Consider the following 19,679-nt stretch of genomic DNA (forward strand, 5'->3'; position numbering starts at 1 on the left):
GCTGAGTGACAGTTTTCTTTATTATGAAAGCTTTGTTTGACAGATACGTGAGCCTCTTACTTTGTTTAAAGAAAAGAAACCCTGCTGAAGAATGGTGGAATATCTTAAACTGGGTGAGTGAGGAAATATTCTCAGTCTGATGGGAGGATTGATTTTTTAATCACCCCACCCTCCACAACAGTGTATACAGCCAAAAATCAACCGAAGACAATCCAGACTCCCAACTCTGTCACAGGCACAAACCAAGAACAGTGCATAACTTGCAGGTTCTTCAAAAAGTGTCTTGGGAACTATAGTTTTGTTGAGGCCCTGAGCATTGCCTGATGGAGATTTCTAGCCCTCCTAACAGAAATACAGCTCTTTTGAGTTCCCAGGGAGATGGAGCTTCTATTAAAGCAGTTGAAATGTATGATGTAGGCAGGCCCTGTGTCTCTCCCCACTCTTCTTCCCATCCCAGTCATTGGGCTATTCCACCTACACCTTCCAGTCCTCTCCGCTGCTGCCCCCTGGCATGGCCATTTTGTTATATCTGCAGGTGCTGGTGCAAGCAATACGTATTTCTGTGAAACCGTTCTGGGGGCAGGCATGGTTCTCATGCGAGTGCTCTTAAAGTCAGGCTGGCTGGGCGTTCCCTTCCTCTCTATGTTGTCACCTTAAAGACCAGGAAAGGCCATGTGTTGCAAAGAGGAGGGCTGGCTTGCGAAGCTGCTTTCTCCCAGGAAAAATGAGTAGGATTACATTGCTTTATTCATATTGCGTGTTTTCAACAAAATGAACGAAGAATAGTTTTAAGTTTTAAGAAGTAAAACAGAGCTACTTTCTCCTGCTGCTGCTTCTCCAGTGCTGCTGGGTCTATCTGCAGTTTCGTATGTGCAGTATATATCCAGACATTCCCACATCGAGTTGAACATTAAATCTCCTCTCAGATCAAACATTGCTTGGCCTCACTCTTTGTTTAACCTGCTTCAGCTGGTCATTCTCCTTTGACCTCCTTGGTCGTCCCACCCCCTTTTCCCTTGTTTTGGCTCTGGCTGAGTAGAAGGAACACTCTTACTGACTGGGATGAACTTTGCCAAAAGCAAGCAAACCAGCCATTTGCTCACCCTGCCTTAAGAGGAGAGAAAGCCCCAGGAAGAAGGAGGTAAGAGATCCCAGTTCTTGAAGGTTTCTTTAAATCAGAGCCAGTCCAGCCATTCAACCAGGTGAGATCACCTGCCTCAGGTGGTAGAGTTTGGGGTACTATTAAAAGACAGCAAAGGGGTAGTTCCCTCATTTATTAGTAAAGCCTTACTCAGTGGGGCAGCCATTTGAATTTTTGCACTAAACTGTTCGGGCATGCTGTAGAAAAAAGGTGATTACTTGTGGAACATGATACAGGTATATAAGATGGAGAAAAACTACTCTTATCCACAACATGCACCTTTGGGCCACCCAGTGAAACTGTGAAAGATTAAGGCGAAGCAAAAGAAGGTGCTCTGCCATACAATGCAAAGTTCAACTCTTAATTTGTGACCACAAAATGTAGCAGTGAAGGGTCTGGCCAATTTTGATGGCTTTAAAAAGGGGATTTGGTGGATTCAAGGAAGATAAGACTGTCATTGGCTTCTAGCCATGATGGCTGCATTATGCCTCAAAGGCACAATTGGGGCAAACAGGTAATTTTAGACGCTGGACTTAATGGCCTTACTGGGGGGAGGGGTGGCTTTTAGACACTCAGATAATCATAGAAACAGAGTCGGAAGGGACCCCAAGGTTCATCTAGTCCAACCCCCTGCAAGGCAGTCACATGTATTACTTCAGTTGTGAAGCATGCAATTAACATTTCTCTCGCCACTCCCACCTGGCATTCTATGCTTGACAATTGTTTCTACATCCTGAATGCATTAGAGCAAAAGAATGAAAAAATAAAATTGCCAGTCCCGATTTAAAAAGCAAACAAATATGTCCAGTGCTGCATTTTAAACTCTCTTAGATTACAGCACCATCATTACAGGAGTAAAATGCAGTTTGCTTCATCTGTCTTGCTCCTGAACTCATTCGTTGAGGAATAAGTACCATTTTGCTTCCTCTCTGATTTCCTGCACTCAGATACTTCATGGGTGGCTGTTTCAGCAGGAAGTACCGTAGGTGGTTTATCTGTATGCATGCTCATTTATGTTTGAGAAAGCTGGATCTCTTCATCTTTAGTCCACCCCCCTCTTGCTTACAGGAAGATGCAGCTCCCACTACTACTTCTCATCTGTATGTTGTCTGCTGTAACTCCACACCACCACTTAGTGAAGGATGTATGCACTGCCAAGCCAAAGGATATCCTTGTAAACCCTATGTGTATCTACCGCAACCCAGAGAAGAAGGCCCAAGAGGCTGCAGCCTCTGGGCCGATTCAAGAGAACATTCCCAGCTCCACCAACCCACGTGTCTGGGAGTTGTCCAAGGCCAATTCTCGCTTTGCTGCCCTCTTCTACAAAAATCTGACCAGCTCCAGGAATGCCAATGAGAACATCTTCTTGTCACCCCTCAGCATCTCCACAGCCTTTGCCATGACTAAGCTGGGGGCCTGTGGCAACACCCTTCAGCAGCTAATGGAGGTAACGGGGGGGGCAGGGTTATGTGGGGGCAGCCTTCTTGCATAAGACTGAGCTGGAGTGTTTCCTTTCGGAAGACTCAACGATTTCCACTCTATGCTTGGTTGTTAATCTTTCCACATGGTTTTTATGTATTGGTTCAGTACAGTTCATCTAAAACCTTGGGCCACGATGAATAACGATTATCACAGTTCAGCATGTTGCATATGGGGCAGTTGTGCAAACAGAACAAGCGCCCATCAAACAACAAGACTTCCCCCCCTTCCCCCCCCTCTTATGTGTCCCTAAATCTGCACTGGAAGGTCATACTGTTTTAAGTGGGACATCTCAGGTTGACAGAAGCCACCCTGGCTACTGATCCCAATCCAGAATGTCCTGCTTTGGCTCCAATGCTCTGGCCATGCCTTGTCCCCGTCACTCTTCCTCCCTCTGTTGTGGCACTTCTAGAAGCTGATGTCCAGAAGTACGTCTCTGGCACCGGCTGAGGAGGCCGCAGCTTCCCCTAGGCTGTGTGGACTGGCGCTGCGCCTCCCAAGACCATGTGGACCAGCGCAGGCTTCCCAGCATCTCCCGAGGCAGACCTCCTAGATCTGTACATACAAATTTAAGTTCTGAAAATCATAAGCTTTCAGTTACCAAAAACAAGAGAAGCTTTTCATCCTTGTAACTATGGATTGTGATTTGTTTGGAACATCAGGTCCAACATCAGGCAAACGGGCATATCCACCTGGAGGCCCATATATCTCTAAACCATGAGCTCTCCAGGGCTGTTACTCAGTGGGGCTTGTGCAGGAGGACTTGCAGGTGAACAGTGCTCTCCAGGGGCATAGCTAGCTACTCTAGGACCCAGAACGGTGGGGGTAGGGCAAGCCCCTTATGGGGGCACGGCGGTGATCCGCTCAAGGGGACGCTGTGGCAAGCTGCCCACAGAGTCTGCCTGGTGGACACAAGCCCCATGTGTCATTCCCAGTGCTGCTCCACCTGATGGATGGACCGCACCCCCTGTACCCCCTTCCTACGCCCCTGGTGCTCTCCCTTGTCTCTTCCATCAACATATGCTGAGCAGTCTCATAGATTTCCTCCCCCAAGGGACAGAGGGGAAATTGTGCTCCCCCCCACACACACAACTAACATGTTTCATCTTGAAAACTAAAGCTTCCTCCAGACTCTTGGTATTTTGCTGGAGATATTCAAGTACATACCAGAACTTCAGGGCTGTTCAGTTAAAGTGGATGAAAGGTCTCTCTTGCCCTAGCACTACAAATTCAGTTTAAGAAAGAAAATGACATTTTGTGATCAGGAAAGTGATGAGGAAAGATGTGTAAACACACCAGAAGCAGAATGTCCATTGTCATAGAACTACCCCACAAACAAATCAGTACAAATGCTCAGTAAATACCAGACATAGTTTGACCACTGTGGAAACTTAATGTCAGGAAATCAGGATGAATGTAGAATAAAGAGTGTAGAGTAACCAGCCTCATATAAGCATATTTGAGTCAAATTAATGCATGAAGGGGTTAAAGCAGACATCCCCAACCTGTAGCCCTCCAGATGTTTTGGCCTACAACTCCCATGATCCTAAGCTAACAGGACCAGTGGTCGGGGATGATGGGAATTGTAGTCCAAAACATCTGGAGGGCTACGGGTTGGGGATGCCTGGGTTAAAGCCATAAAGTAGAGCTTAGCCTAGGTCACTTCCCCTTACCTTGGGAGGAAATGGGCAACCAAGCCTTTCATTGTCTCAGTCTACATGTGAAATCAGTTGTGTGAGGAGCTCCAACCACATGGCTTTATCAAAAAGAATGCAGTCTGAAACTAGCTTTTTTCTATACCAATGGTTTAGGAACTTTTACCATTTTGTAATCAAGCAATATTTTACTGCCTGTGCAACTTTTTCTGACTGCTGTATGGAAAAGTACATGAATCTGACCTTTGAATAGTTTTGTAACGTAACCATTTTATAAGTTCCCAAACATGTGGTCTGTCTGTGTGGTAGGGAAGTGGGATACTTGGGACCTCAGTGGAAGGGCACATTTTTAAAGTTTTCTATTATATTTCCATCTTTTCTTTGCTGCATGTTTTGCCATGTTAAATCTCTGCTGGGGTTTTTGCCTCAAACTTGGGTCTAGGCTTCCAGGATCCCAACAAACAGAGTAGTAGCAAGTGCATTATAAGCTATGGTAGACTAAACAAGTCTGCCTCTTCAGATGCATCCATTTGGAAATTCAGTGGTACCTCGGGTTACAGATGCTTCTGGTTACAGACGTTTCAGGTTACAGACTCCACTAACCCTGAAATAGTACCTCAAGTTAAGAACTTTACTTCCTGTTTTTCCAGGTTTTTCAGTTTGACACCATTTCAGAAAAGACATCAGATCAGATCCACTTCTTCTTTGCCAAACTTAACTGCCGACTTTACAAGAAAGCCAACAAATCATCAGAGTTGGTGTCAGCCAACCGCCTCTTTGGGGAGAAGTCCTTCAGCTTCAATGAAACCTATCAGAATGTTAGTGAGGTGGTTTATGGAGCTAAACTCTGGCCTTTGAACTTCAAAGTGAGTCATAAATGTGATGATGCTATTAAGAGGTGTGAATATATTTCTTATTCTCTTAGACATTTCTGAACTTGAAGGATGAATGCTGATGTATGCAAACTAGAAGTTAATGCAGGTTTTTGTTTTCTTTTGTTGCTGTTTGGGAGCTTAGTTCCTCCTCCACACTCCACATTCACTTTTGCTCCTCAAATGACTCACATCCCAGCCTCACATCCAGACCTGATCTCCTCTTCCTCTTTGCCCCCTCCTACTGGGCTGCCCTGCGCCTCCCAGCACTTTGCAACTTTACTTCATTTGTTCAGTGGTAATATTTTCTAATTCTGTGCTAATTTACTTCTGGATTTGGCTGCTGTTATGGACAAGTTATAGGGTTGCCTGTTTCTTAATGAATTGTTATGATGGAAAAAATGGAATAAAAACATTATGGAGAACTGTTCGGTGTGAATTAAGATTTTCACACCTATGGTTTTTACTCTCAGGGCTTTGGCTTAGAGTCATTCTCTGGATTTTTTCTGTTTATTTCAGAAAATGCATTTGTTTCATAAAATTTACATACTACTTGATTGACGTTGTCATAAGTCATAAATAAACTGCATTTAAGACAGCGTATGGTACAAAATATGCTTCCACCCCCCCTATGGTGTTACTCTGTTATTACATTGGTGTTGGCATAGCCATATTACCTCCACACCCATATACAGGTCCTATTCTTTTTACAGAAGGTCAAGACAAATGGGGACCATTGAATTTCCCTGGGCAAGGAGTTCTAGAACTGCAAACTACTACCAAGGAAATTCTCTCTCACAGTCAGAAACTGCTGTGATTTGAGCACAGTTGCCCTGCAAGGTGCATTCATTTACAGTGGCCTGCATGTGCCATTCACTTATAAACACAGCTGCTTCCCTTAGTGCACATGTGAGTGCTACTTATGCCCCTACTGCATTTTTATTGGTTTTTTAATCCTCCAATTCTGTCAACTGGCCAAGAGGACAATTTGTACTGACCTGTATAGTTTTGGCTGGTTGGTAACCATGACTTTGGACACATGACCAACCACATGTTTTTTCCAAATTGGCAGATGGTCTTGTCTTCAGTTCTTTATTGAAAGGTATTATGTCCTTTGCTGTAGGTGTTGAACAATAGTACTGAGGGACTGTGGTTGAGAAATTCTATTAGCTTTGAACCAAATTAAATAATTAAAGATCTGAATACGTTGTCTGGTAGAATGTGAGATTTCATAGAGCCTTTTCTATGCCCCACCTTTCAGGAGAAGCCAGAATTATCTCGGGCACTCATTAATGACTGGGTGGCAAACAAAACAGAGAAGCTCATCAAGAATGTGATCCCGGAAGGAGGCATTGATGCCCTCACCGTTTTGGTACTAGTCAACACTATTTACTTTAAGGTATGGAAAGGTCACAAGAGTGACATTCTTGAACTGATGAAATGTGGTTTAAAACCTGCCCAGAGAGGGGAGAGGGGCTGTTGATGGAAGGAGAAAACCAAGCCTAGCTATGTTCCTGACGGCAGGGTGCGTGTGGCAGCCATGCCCCATGATGATGCTGGCTTCACAAAACTGACCGAGAGGCCGATGCCAGGAATATAGCTAGTCCACAGAGAGGATGAGGAGCCAGGTGTGAGGGAGCTTTGTCTGATTGCTTGCCCAACCTTACAAGGCATAATTGTAAACATCAGTGGGAATGGAAGTGAGATCATCAGTTTGTGTATCCGAAGCCTGTTTCTGTCGTGATCCCTTTCAGTGGGCACTCACTCAAGACATCTCAACATGAAATAGTTACTACTGAACCTGTCTTAACAAAGGTGGGGTTTCACCCCCAAATCTTCAGGTGCTTTTGTGTAGATCCCAATCCATTTCAGTGATATAGAGCCATGTGTGGTAATTATTCCAGAATAATAATTTCCTTGTGGGGAGTAAACCTGCATGGGGTTGGTGAGAAATCAGGGCCAAAGTAAATTGCGCTGGGTAGTCCAGATCCCTGGCTTCTGACTGATTGTTCTCTTTTATTTTAATGCATTAACCCAGGGCCACTGGAAATCAAAGTTCCAGCTCGAAAATACAAAGGTGGAGACCTTTTACAGAAATGGTTCTGGGCCTTGCCCTGTGCCTACCATGTATCAGGAAGCGACATTCAAGTACGCCTCTATTGCAAGCTCCAAAGTGCAGGTCCTGGAGCTGCCCTACAAAGGAGATGACATCACCATGGTGCTCATCCTGCCCTTTGCACAGACCCCCCTGGCAGAAGTGGAACAGGGGCTGACAGCCGAGAAGCTGGAAGGCTGGCTGAATGTCCTGAGAGAGGTCTCCATCTCAGTGCATCTGCCCCGCTTCCGTATGGAGGACAGCTTCAGCCTGAAGGAGAAGCTAAAGCAGATGGGGCTGACGGATCTTTTCAGACCGGAAGACGCCAATCTGCCAGGTGAGTCTTGAAGGGCTCCTGTGCTTGGAAAGTAACCACCCTCAGCGTAACATTTTTTTTTTTTAATAAATATTTATTAAGCATTTTTTAAAACAATCAAAGACATAGGTAATAACATAGTATTTTCAAATATCCATGTTTCATGCACCTCCTTGGACTTCCTCACAGCTCTTGCTCCTGCATTCTAGACTTATAAATTTTGCTAGCAAATTATTAAATTAGTTCCATTCATATGATAAAATTTCCAGCAAATTAATTCTCAAATTTCGGAATTTAAAATCACACTTATAAAATACTTAATTATAAAATACTGTTTAACCAAAATTTATCTTTTCTTCCAATTACGCTTAAATTTATGTTTTTTATGTTTGATTTGTTGAAGCCATGTTGTTACTAATCTTACATCTTTCTTAACATTCATACAATTTACAATATTTTTGTAAATAGTCCTTAAATTTGTTCCAATCCTCCTCCACCAGTTCTTCTCCCAGGTTTCGGATTCTGCCCGTCATTTCCGCCAATTCCATATAGTCCATCAGTTGCATCTGCCATTCTTCCAGTGTGGGCAAATCTTGAGTTTTCCAGCATTTAGCGATGAGTATCCTTGCTGCTGTTGTAGCATACATAAAGAAAGTTCGATCCTTCTTTTGCACACTCTGGCCGACAATGCCTAAAAGAAAGGCCTCTGGTTTCTTAGGGAAGGTATACTTAAATACCTTTTTCAGCTCATTATATATCATTTCCCAGAAAGCCTTCACTCTAGGGCAAGTCCACCAGAGGTGAAAGAATGTTCCTTCAGCTTCTTTACACTTCCAACATTTATTATCAGACACATGGTATATCTTTGCAAGCTTGACTGGAGTCATGTACCACCTATATATCATTTTCATAATGTTTTCTTTCAAGGCATTACATGCCGTAAATTTCAAACCTGTGGTCCATAACTTTTCCCAGTCAGCAAACATGATGTTATGCCCTATGTCCTGTGCCCATTTTATCATAGCTGATTTGACCGTTTCATCCTGTGTATTCCATTTTAACAGCAAGTTATACATTCTTGAAAGTGTCTTAGAGCTGGATTCTAACAGTTCTGTTTCTAACTTTGATTTTTCCACCTGGAATCCTATCTTTTTGTCCAACTTGAAAACTTCTTTAATCTGAGCATAATGTAACCAATCTCGCACTTTATCTTTTATTTTCTCCAAACTCTGCAACCTCCAATTATCTCCATCTTTTTCTATTATTTCCCAATATTTTGGCCATTTGGCCTCCATATTGAGTCTTTTCGGGGCCTTAGCCTCCATTGGTGATAACCACCTTGGGGTCTTGTTTTCCAATAAATCTTTATATTTCAACCAGACATTAAACACTGCTTTTCTGACAACATGATTTTTGAAGTTCTTATGTATTTTAACCTTGTCGTACCACAGATATGCATGCCAACCAAAAGCATTGTTGAATCCTTCCAAATCCAAAACATCAGTGTTTTCAAGAAGTAGCCAATCCTTCAACCAGCAGAAAGCTGCTGATTCATAGTACAATTTTAAGTCTGGCAGGGCAAAGCCCCCTCTTTCTTTAGCATCAGTTAGTATTTTAAACTTAATTCTGGGCTTTTTGCCCTGCCAGACAAATTTAGAGATATCTCTTTGCCACTTCCGGAAACTTTCCATTTTATCCACAATCTGCAAAGTTTGAAACAAAAACAACATTTTTGGCAGTACATTCATCTTAATAGCAGCAATACGTCCTGACAAGGAAAGTTTCAATCTTGACCAAACATCTAGATCCCTTTTGATTTCAGACCAGCATTTTTCATAGTTATCCTTAAACAAGTTTCTGTTCTTCGCTGTTATATTTACCCCTAGATATCTTACTTTTTTGACCACATTTAATTCTGTCTCTTTCTGAAACCTTTCTGATTCTGAAAAAGTCAAGTTTTTTTCTAAAACCTTGGTTTTTTGCTTATTAAGTTTAAATCCCGCCACTCGACCAAACTCATGAATCAATTGCAAAACCCTTTTAGTACTAGGCTCTGGCTCCTGTAAAGTCAATGCTAGGTCATCTGCAAATGCTTTCAGTTTATACTGTTTCTCTCCGACCTGAATACCCTCTACCAACCGGTCTCCTCTAATCATGTTTAAGAGCACTTCCAGGACCGATATAAATAACAAAGGGGATATAGGGCAACCTTGTCGTGTACCTTTTTCAATTCTAAACTCTTCTGTCACCACATTGTTCACTATCAATTTAGCCTTTTGCTCTGAATAAATTGCCTCTATCCCATTCTGGAACCCCCGCCCCACTCCCATTCCTTCCAAATTCTTCTTCATAAACTTCCAGGAGATATTATCAAAGGCCTTCTCCGCATCTATAAATATCAAAACTGCTTTCGTGTTGATATTTGTTTGCAAGAGTTCCAAAATGTCAATAATGTACCTTGTATTAACAAACAAATGTCTACCTGGGAGAAAGCCTGCCTGGTCCTTATGAATTACTTCATTCAAAACTTTTTAAAATCTACTTGCTAAAATGTCTGCAAATATTTTGTAATCCACATTTAGGAGGGAGATGGGGCGGTAATTCTTAAGTTGTGTCTTTTCAGTTTCTAATTTAGGTATCAATGTGATAAAAGCTTCTTTCCACGACTCCGGTGCCTTCTTCCTCTCCATGATTTCATTACAAACCTCCATTAGTGGGTGTATCAAATAATCTTTCAATGTCCTATAATATTTGGAGGTAAGCCCGTCTGGCCCTGGAGATTTGCCCAGTTGCATATTCTGAATGGCCTCTTCGATCTCTAATTGTGTTATTTTATGATTCAGGATTGTTCTGTTCCGCAGAGACAACCTTGGTAAACCATTCTCCTTCAAAAATTGTTCTATCTCTGATTCATTTTGCAGCCCTTGTGTATATAATTGCTTGAAATATCTATGGAAGCACTTTCTGATGTCCACTGGGTTCTGTATGTTTCTTCCCTCAATTTCTAAGTTTGTTACTGTATTCAGTTTTTGTCTCTTTTTCAGCTGCCATGCTAGCAGCTTTCCACATTTATTTGCCGATTCAAAAGATCTTTGTTTCATTAACTTGACTTTCCATTCCACTTCTTGATTTATTAATTTTGAATATTGTGCTTGGTAATATTTGATTTCTCTTAGAATCTCCTTTGATTTCGGTTTCGATCTTAATTTCTTCTCGCCTTCTTTAATTTTCTCCAAGATCTTATCCTTTTTATCATTCTGTGCTTTTTTCTTAATGGTATTCTGCTGTATCAGAAACCCCCTCATAACCGCCTTGCTTGCGTCCCATACAATTCTTTTTTCCACCGTAGTGTTCAAATTTATTTCAAAATAGTCCTTCAAAGCTTTTTGGGCTTTTTTACTGATCTCCTGATCTCTAAGCAGATTGTCATTCATCCTCCATCTAAAGGAGCCGGTTGGCATTAATTTCATATCCATCTTTACAGCGTTATGGTCGGAGCAGGTCTTTGGGCAGATTTCCACTTTTTTTATCTTGGGTGCCAGGCCTCTAGTTGTCCAAATTTGGTTGATTCTTGTCCAAGTCAGTTGGGCTTCAGAAAAGAATGTTCCTTCTCTTCCTAGAGGGTTCTTTGTTCTCCAGATGTCAATCAAGTCCATATTGTCAGTCAGTTCAAAAAAGGTTTTAGGTAGTCTGCCTTCTTTTGTTACTGTAATGGTATAGTGTGGTTACTCGTGCGTAAACTGCCTCCACTTCGATTAGATGGTTTGCTCAAACATGTTTAGGGTTAGAGCTCGCCCTCCGTGACCTGTTAGTCACTTGCAGAATCTGCCAGTGGGCGTTTCTTGAATCTCTTCCAGCATAAAAGCTGCTTGACCCCAAGTCTCCGCCTATGTTCCCTGCGCGGAACGCGTCTGCGCAAGTAAGGGGATGGCAAGGGCGTGCCAGCGCTCTCTCCGCTGGTTTCGGTTGAAGGGTCTTGGAGCCCTGACACCGATTCCTCCATCTCCTCTCTATTGGTGTCACGCTGAATTCCTTCCCCCCGACTGGTTCCCTCTCCGGCATCGCTCTGGAGCCCTGCCTCCGCTTTTCGCTCTGATGTCAGTTCCCTGACATCCACCTCCCCCCCAGGACCCCCTCCACCCCCGGCCTGACCCGGTGACGTGACCTTGTCCCCATCTTCAGCCGACGATGCAGGGAACCCTCGAAAGGAGCTGTCGTCATCATCCGAGGACTCAAACCCCGCTTCCCACCCGCCCCGGTTTCTGATGGGAGGGGCTTCCCAATCTGATTCCTCCTCTCCTGACAACTCCCCTCCTTCCTCTGGCGACGCTGGAAAACCCACAAAATCCTCATCATCATCATTGGTGGTGGCAAATTGCTCCTCCCAGAATCTCTCCAGAGGTTTGGGCTTCCTCGGATACCTGTTGTGGAACTCTTCCACTAGATACCCATCATCTATTTCCCCTTCTGGAACCCACGTGTTTTCTGACTCGGGCTCCCCCTCCCACGCTACTAGGTATTCCACCTGCCGCCCCCGCCACTGCAAATCCAGGATCTCCATTATCTGCTGGTGGTGTTCCTTCTCTTCCAGTGGTGGGTGTCTGAGCCCTTCTCCTCCTACCTCCCGGACTCTCCGCTCCCCTCGGTACGGCGAGAGCAGTGACCTATGAAATACCGGGTGGATTTTCATGTTGTCTGGCAACTTGAGCCTGAATGCCACCGGGTTGACTTGGTGTATCACCTCAAAAGGCCCCAGCCGCTTCGGCCGGAGTTTTTTACACCCACCCTTGAAGGGCAATCCTTGAGTGGATAACCACACCCGGTCCCCCACCCTAATGGTCTCCCCTTCCCGGCGATGTTTATCCGCTTGCCTCTTGTACTCTTCCTTGGCCCTTTCCAGATTCATCTTAAGCTGCTGGTGCAGTGCTTCCATTTCTTCCACGAACTGCTCTGCGGCGGGCACGCTCCACTCTTCCTCCCCCCTCCCGGGAAAGGCCCTGGGGTGACACCCATAATTAGCCAAGAATGGGCTCATCCCCGTGGACACATGCTCCGCATTGTTATACGCAAACTCGGCCAGTGCTAGCTTATCTACCCAGTCGTTCTGCCTCTCGTTCACGTAACAGCGGAGATATTGCTGCAATATGCTGTTCGCCCTCTCTGCCTGCCCGTTAGTTTCCGGGTGCCTCGCCGTCGAGAATCCCACCTCCACCTGCAATAAGCTCATAAGCTTCCTCCAGAACCTCGAGGTAAATTGTTTCCCTCGATCAGAGATAACCCTTGAAGGAGCTCCATGCAACCTGAAGATGTGAGTAACTAACAGTTGTGCGGTTTCCTCGGCTGTCACCGCATGAGAGCATGCTATAAAATGGCACATCTTGGTTAGCAGATCTACTACTACCATGACTGCTGTCTTACCTCTGGATTTGGGCAAATCTGTCATAAAATCTATTGATACCACCTCCCAGGGTCTCCCCGGCGTGGACAAGGGTTCTAGTAACCCTGCCGGGGCTGCCCGCTCCCCCTTGGCTCTTTGGCAGCGGTCACACCCTCGTACATACTCTCGTACATTTTCCCTCACCTTCGGCCACCAAAACTCCCTAGTGACCAGTAACATGGTCTTGTGTTGCCCAAAGTGTCCCGCTGTAGGGTTGTCGTGAAGTTGTCAGAGCACCCTTTCCCGTAAGGCCCCCCCGGGCACATACATTGCTCCCTTGTAATACAGTAACCCTTCCCTTACCTCGAAGTCCCCCCGGTCTTTCCCATTTTCCCTTAGTTCCCTGATTCTGGTTTGGGCAAATTCATCCTGGCGAATCAACTCGGTTAGTTCTCGTTTCCCAACCAACGCCCCCCCACAAACCCATCGTTCCTCAGGGAACACATGTCGAGCGTCCGGTGGTCTTCCTCCTTCCGTGTACTCCGGTTTCCGTGAAAGCGCGTCTGCTCTCACGTTCTCCTGCCCTGGCACGTACTTGATCTCAAAGAAGAACTTGGAGAACTCCTGTGCCCACCGAATCTGTCGCTGGTTGAGCACTTGCGCTGTCCTCCAATATTCCAAGTTCTTGTGGTCAGTGCAAACCTGGATCTTGTGCTGAGCCCCTATCAGGAGATGTCTCCACTGGTGAAACGCGGCATAAATAGCTAACAGTTCACGATCATACACCGTGTAGTTCTGTTCCGATTCGTTCAGCTTCCTTGAGAAGAAGGCGCACGGCCTCCATGTGTCTTGGGCCGGTCCCGGCTGGAGCAACACCGCTCCTATCGCTCTGTCCGACGCGTCGGTCTCTAGCCTCATCGATTTCTACAGATCCACGTGCAGGAGCTGTTCCTCCGAGGCGAACGCCTGCTTTAGCCCCTTGAAGGCACGTTGGGCCCCTTCCGTCCAGACGAACTTCTTTTTGCTACTGAGACAATCCGTGATGGGTGCGGTTAAGTGGGCGAAGTTCTTGATGAACTTCCGGTAGAAGTTGCTGAACCCAAGGAACCTCTGCACATCCTTCCGGGTTTTGGGAGCCTTCCATTCCAGCACTGCCTGCACCTTGCCGGGGTCCATGGCTAGGCCTCTGTCTGACAACCTGTATCCCAGAAATTCCACTTCCTTGGCGTGAAACTGGCACTTTTCCAGCTTGACCCACAGTTGGTGCTCTCGTAGCCTTTTCAGCACTTCCCTGACGTCCTGAACATGCTGTTTTTCATTGTCCGAATAGATCAGGACGTCGTCCAGAAATGCTACGCAGTTCTTGTACAGCAGGGGACCCAGCACATGGTGCATGAAGCTTTGAAAACAGGCAGAGCCTGACTGTAATCCAAATGGCATAACTAAATATTCAAAGGCCCCCAGGGGGGTGAACATGGTGGTTTTCCATTCGTCCCCCTCTCTCATTCGAATCAGATTGTAGGCCCCCCTAAGGTCCAGCTTGGTAAAAATCTTACCCTTCCTTACCCTGGTCAGAATACCATCAATTCTGGGCATTGGGAAGGTCACGGGTTCTGATACCAGGTTTAATTTTCGATAGTCCACGATGAGCCTCGGCTGATCCGTGTTTTTCTTATCCACAAAAAACACAGGGCTGCCCCCCACTGCCTTAGATTCTCTTATAAACCCCCTTTTCAAGTTCTTGTCTATAAAGTCTCGCAACTCCTGCATCTCTCTGTCGGACATGGCATACAGCTTACCCACCGGCAGCTGCGCCCCAGGGAGAATAACCATTGGATGTTTTTAAGCAGAGATTGGATGGGCATCTGTCATGGATACTTTAGTTGAGATTCCTGCATCGCAGGGGGTTGTACTAGATGAGCCCAGGGGTCCCTTCCAACTCTACAATTCTATGATTCTATATGTTGTCATACCTGTGTTTGGTCTCACGAAGTTCATGGAGCTTCTACGTTCTGCTTGTCACTCTAAGATCTGCAGTCACGTACTATATGTTCTCTGCCCCTTTATTTACCAGCACCACTTCTCTTGTTGCCACACTGATGCTGTCATGAAAGATCCAAAATCTTCAAATAGTAAAGATTGACTTCAAAATAATATATCCAGTTTGAACAATCATATGCAAAATTTTGCTTATATGCTACCTCCCTGCCCCAGGCCACACATACAATTTATCAGGAATAGCCTTGGTCTCATTACCATGAGAGACAAAATAAAAGTAGCCTCTCCAGATTTTCTAAGAATGTATATCAAAAAGTAAATAATAAGCACATGGTAAAAACAACCCTAATTATAAAACTAAACAAACTTCTTTACAATTATATTTTTTGCCCTGGTTTTGAAAGCCCACTGTCCCCAGGTGCATTTGAGCATCTGGCGGATAAAATGAAAGTCTTGCTCTGAAACCCTGATTATATCAGGTGTTGGGGGGGGGTGTCTTTGGCCCCCCAGATTTTGCTGAAGTACAACTCCCATCAGCCTCAGCCAGCATTAGCAATAGTCAGAGGTGATGGCAAGTTGTAGGTCAGCAACTTCTGGAGGCCAGAGATTCCCCACACCTGGTTTATATGATCCATCAGTTCAGACCATCAACATGCATACAATCTCTAAGGTCCAGTTCAGAGATCCATCTTGTGCCACTTTGAAGTGGGGGATAGAAGTCCATCACCATATGCTGGGGGGCATTCTAGCTACGGCCTGCTCTCTGCCTTCTAGTGCATTCCTTCTCTTCTGCAATCAATTTTAGCCAGGTTTGTGATGCAGCTGATGCAGCTTTCTTTCTCTCTCTCTCTCTCTCTCTCTCTCTCTCTCTCTCTCTCTCTCTTCCTTCCTTCCTTCCTCTCTCTCTCTCTCTCTCTCTCCCTCTCTCTCTCTCTCTCTCTCTCTTTCTCTCTCTCACACACACAAACACATGGCTCCCACCTTTTGCATCCTCTCTACAGCTTCTCATGCAATGAGAAGCAGTGCCATAAGTGTATATATTCCATCACAGGGGTGCCAACTTGAATAAAATATGGGGGGGGCAGGTAAGCCCCACTCCGCAGAATTGATCACATGATGTGGCTGGTGCGTGCGCGCGCACACACACACACACACTCACCATTTGATGGCAATTTCTCTACAGACTCAATGCTTAATAGCAACATCATAAACTCCTGGGCCGCCTGCTTTTCCCCAATAGGCAGCTTGCACTCCCTCAATTTATACTGTAATTTTACTGAAATTCTTGTCTTTTTCAGGGATAATTTCAGGTGCCCGGAGGGATGTTTTTGTATCTGAAGCATTCCACAAAGCCTCTCTAGAGGTAAGCCAGTGCTGTTCTCATTGCCGCTTTCAACCACCTTTCAGACGGCTGCAGCACTCACACAGGGGCTATCTCAAAGGTATTTGTGTTGCAGCAGGTATCATTTTAGGAGAGACATTTCCACCATTCTAAGAGAAAAGGGACGCGGGTGGCGCTGTGGGTAAAACCTCAGCGCCTAGGGCTTGCCGATCGCATGGTCGGCAGTTCAAATCCCCGCGGTGGGGTGAGCTCCTGTCTTTCGGTCCCAGCTCCTGCCCACCTAGCAGTTTGAAAGTATGTCAAAGTGCAAGTAGATAAATAGGTACCACTTTAAAGCGGGAAGGTAAACGGTGTTTCCGTGTGCTGCGCTGGTGCTGGCTTGCCAGAGCAGCTTCGTCACGCTGGCCACGTGACCCGGAAGTGTCTCCGGACAGCGCTGGCCCCCGGCCTCTTGAGATGAGCGCACAACCCTAGAGTCGGACACGACTGGCCTGTACGGGCAGGGGTACCTTTACCTTTAAGAGAAAAGGGCGGATGCCTCAAAATGGTGATTACATACCTTCCAACATTTGTCCGATGAAAATAGGGACATCCCATTGCTCCAACATATATAAAAACATAATTAAACATTTAAAAACTCCCCTATACAGGATTGCCTTCAGATGGCTCTGGGTCAGATAACTCCATATCCTCCAACATTTCTCCAGTGGAAATAGGGACAGTCTAAGGAAAAGTGGGACATTCCAGGATCAAATCAGAAACTGGGATGGCTTCTCTAAACCAGGGACGTCCCTGGGAAACTGGACACTTGGAGAGTCTGCCACCATACTTTTGATCAGCACGTGTATATATTTCAAAATCTGCTTTCCAAGTAGTCAGGGGGGCACCTATTTAGTTGATTAGTAAATGAAACATGCAACCCTAGTTATGTTCTCAAGGGATAGGGCATCATGGAAGAAGAAAGCCCTTATTTCTATTGGTCTCCAGTGCAACTGCTCTTTAAAACATGTGGCCTAAATTCTGTGCATCTTTGATTGGCAGGTGAATGAAGAAGGCAGCGAGGCAGCTGCTTCCACAGCCGTCATGATCACAGGCCGTTCATTTCCTTTGAACAAACTTGTCTTCAATGCTAACAGACCTTTCATGGTGCTCATACGGGAAGTTGCCATCAATGCCATTCTCTTCCTGGGCAGAGTAGCCAATCCCTGCGCTTAACACTTCAGGTTGTTTTTCAGTGGTCCTCCTCCTGTTTTGAAACAGCTAATAAAAAGGTATCATTGCTGTATCTCTCTTATAGTATGACATGTTTTCAAATTACAACTAAACCCATTCTTACTCAGCTGTGCGTTTTGACTCTGAAATGCCTTCATCATTATTATTCTGTTATTATTTTTTATTAAATTTGTTTACCGCAGGGCAGTTCATGACATAAAATTACAATATGAAAACACAAATATATAAAAATGCATAATAAAAACGAAAGCAAAGACAACCCAAAAATTCCTCCTTCCACAACAGGAAGACTTGCAGGCCAATTTGCAGAGGCAAAGGCACTATCTGCTTGCGTATTGTGTGTGTTCCCTCTTTCATGTCTTTCTCTTTCCATCTGTCCTTCCCGCATTTTCTTCTTCTTTGAAAATCTGAATCTTGGAAGAATAAATTGAAGATACAAAGGTTTGTTTCTCACAATTTACTACACACCCCTGCCTCTTCAGCTATGTTTAGAGACAGTAGTTTATTAACTGGTGGTACCTTAATTTAACCTTTAAGATGGCAGATGTTTGGAGAGGCTAGCTGCACCACAAGAGAGGTGTATTGGGGAATGATCCCTCCCCCCACCACCCTGTGAATAACATGGCTACTCTATTCCTAAAGACCAGGAAGAGCGTGCCAGCTATTTGGAAGCCATTCCCAAATGATGACAGCTTTACTGAATAAATAGTTGGCTATGCAAATTTGAATTCTAACTTGTTGACTTTGATTAATAAAATGAAGGCCCCAAGTCCCATTAATGGAGGTTGATCACAGATACAAGATATAGCAAAAGGGGTATCAAAACAAAAAACACCCTGCCTGCCCCATGGTGTATATAGCAATCTGTGCATTTATTTCCACTTAAGAACAGTGGAAGCATTGAAGAGCACTTGAAGAGCACTCAAGATCCTACTTGCACCTTGAACTGAAATGAATTCTACTTTCAGTATATGCTGCCTGATTCTATGCATATTTACTCAGAAGTGATAATCCTTTAGTTCCATGTACCTTGCACCCTTGTAATTGTGCATAGGATACAGCTTTAGAGCGTTTCTTTAGCGGTTGCCATCTTAGCAACATTTTTGAATTGCTGAAGAAGATGGCTGTTATCTTAGTTGTTCATTAAAGCCCATGCTGTGGTTTTTGGAATAGCCTTTGCCACAGAAGCGAATGATATTATAGGGCTGCAATCCATGGACAATGGCAAAACCAGGAAAGATAGGTTGTACAACTTGTGACCCAAGAAAGCAAACACAGCCTCCCACTCATATTTTGCTTTGCGCTTGACAACTTTCCTGGTGGACCACTGTACATAGCTACATTTGGCTTGGTAACAGAGTGATTAAGGGCATGAGGCATGTACGAAGCTACCACTGTGAAAGCTGAAGAAGCTGAATGATTTCAGCTTGTCCATGAAGACCAGTGAGGGGCTCCAATAAATTGAAAAGACATGGGAAAACTGACTTTGCGTGAGTAGTGAAACTTAGTTTGGGGTGTTTGGGTTGTTAGGCGAGGGGCACTACTGCTGGTATGCTCCTTCAGGGCTAGTTTGCACACCTTTGGTCCCCACCTTGCACTCAGTTCTCACCTGTGGTACCTACAAGCTGTCAGCATGCAACAGCGGCCACAGCCTGGGAATAGCTTCGACTGACAGACTTCACCAGATGTGGGTGGCTGATGGGTCTTAAACCTTGGTGAGTTAAAGACTTCCCTGCATGTGAAGACAGGCTCCAGCAGATTGGGTGGATGAAACCAAGAGTGGGTCCAACGATCAAGAATGCAGTTTCTGCATGTGCTGTAGAGGGAAGTGAGGGGCAGATGGGGCTCATCAATCCGGGAAGGTAGTCCATCTAGAGAAGGAAAACTCTGATCCTCAATCTCCACTGCCTTGTAGGACATCTTTGGGAGAAGAAAAGGCTAAGGAGTAAACCCTGCAGAAATCTGGAATGAAGTCCCTAAGATGGTTGGATGGTGCCTTGTATGCCTCCTTCTGGAAACTCCTGCAGCCAAGCTGGTGCCAAAAGTATTGTTCCGCTTTCCTTTGGGCCACATCAGTGAGGCTGATCTTGTCATTTGGGCAGCTCAGGACCTCCATCCACACTGCCCAGGCTTGTGCACTGGGGAGGTCACTTCAGTGCTGCTAACATACC

The 19,679-nt window shown here is 45.0% G+C and overlaps 1 protein-coding gene across 1 annotated transcript; it reads left to right on the plus strand.

Annotated features, from left to right (window-relative positions):
• The first annotated feature begins 988 nt into the window (after positions 1 to 988).
• Positions 989 to 17,614, plus strand: SERPINC1 (serpin family C member 1). Its single transcript, XM_079981572.1, has 7 exons — positions 989 to 1,141; positions 2,210 to 2,588; positions 4,926 to 5,141; positions 6,409 to 6,546; positions 7,186 to 7,579; positions 16,232 to 16,296; positions 17,317 to 17,614. The coding sequence occupies exons 2-7, from the start codon at positions 2,214 to 2,216 to the stop codon at positions 17,488 to 17,490; spliced, it is 1,362 nt and encodes a 453-aa protein (XP_079837698.1). The 5' UTR covers positions 989 to 1,141; positions 2,210 to 2,213; the 3' UTR covers positions 17,491 to 17,614.
• Positions 17,615 to 19,679: the final 2,065 nt, after the last annotated feature.

This window comes from Podarcis cretensis (genome assembly GCF_951804945.1).
Source record: "Podarcis cretensis genome assembly, chromosome: 6".
NCBI lineage: Eukaryota > Metazoa > Chordata > Lepidosauria > Squamata > Lacertidae > Podarcis > Podarcis cretensis.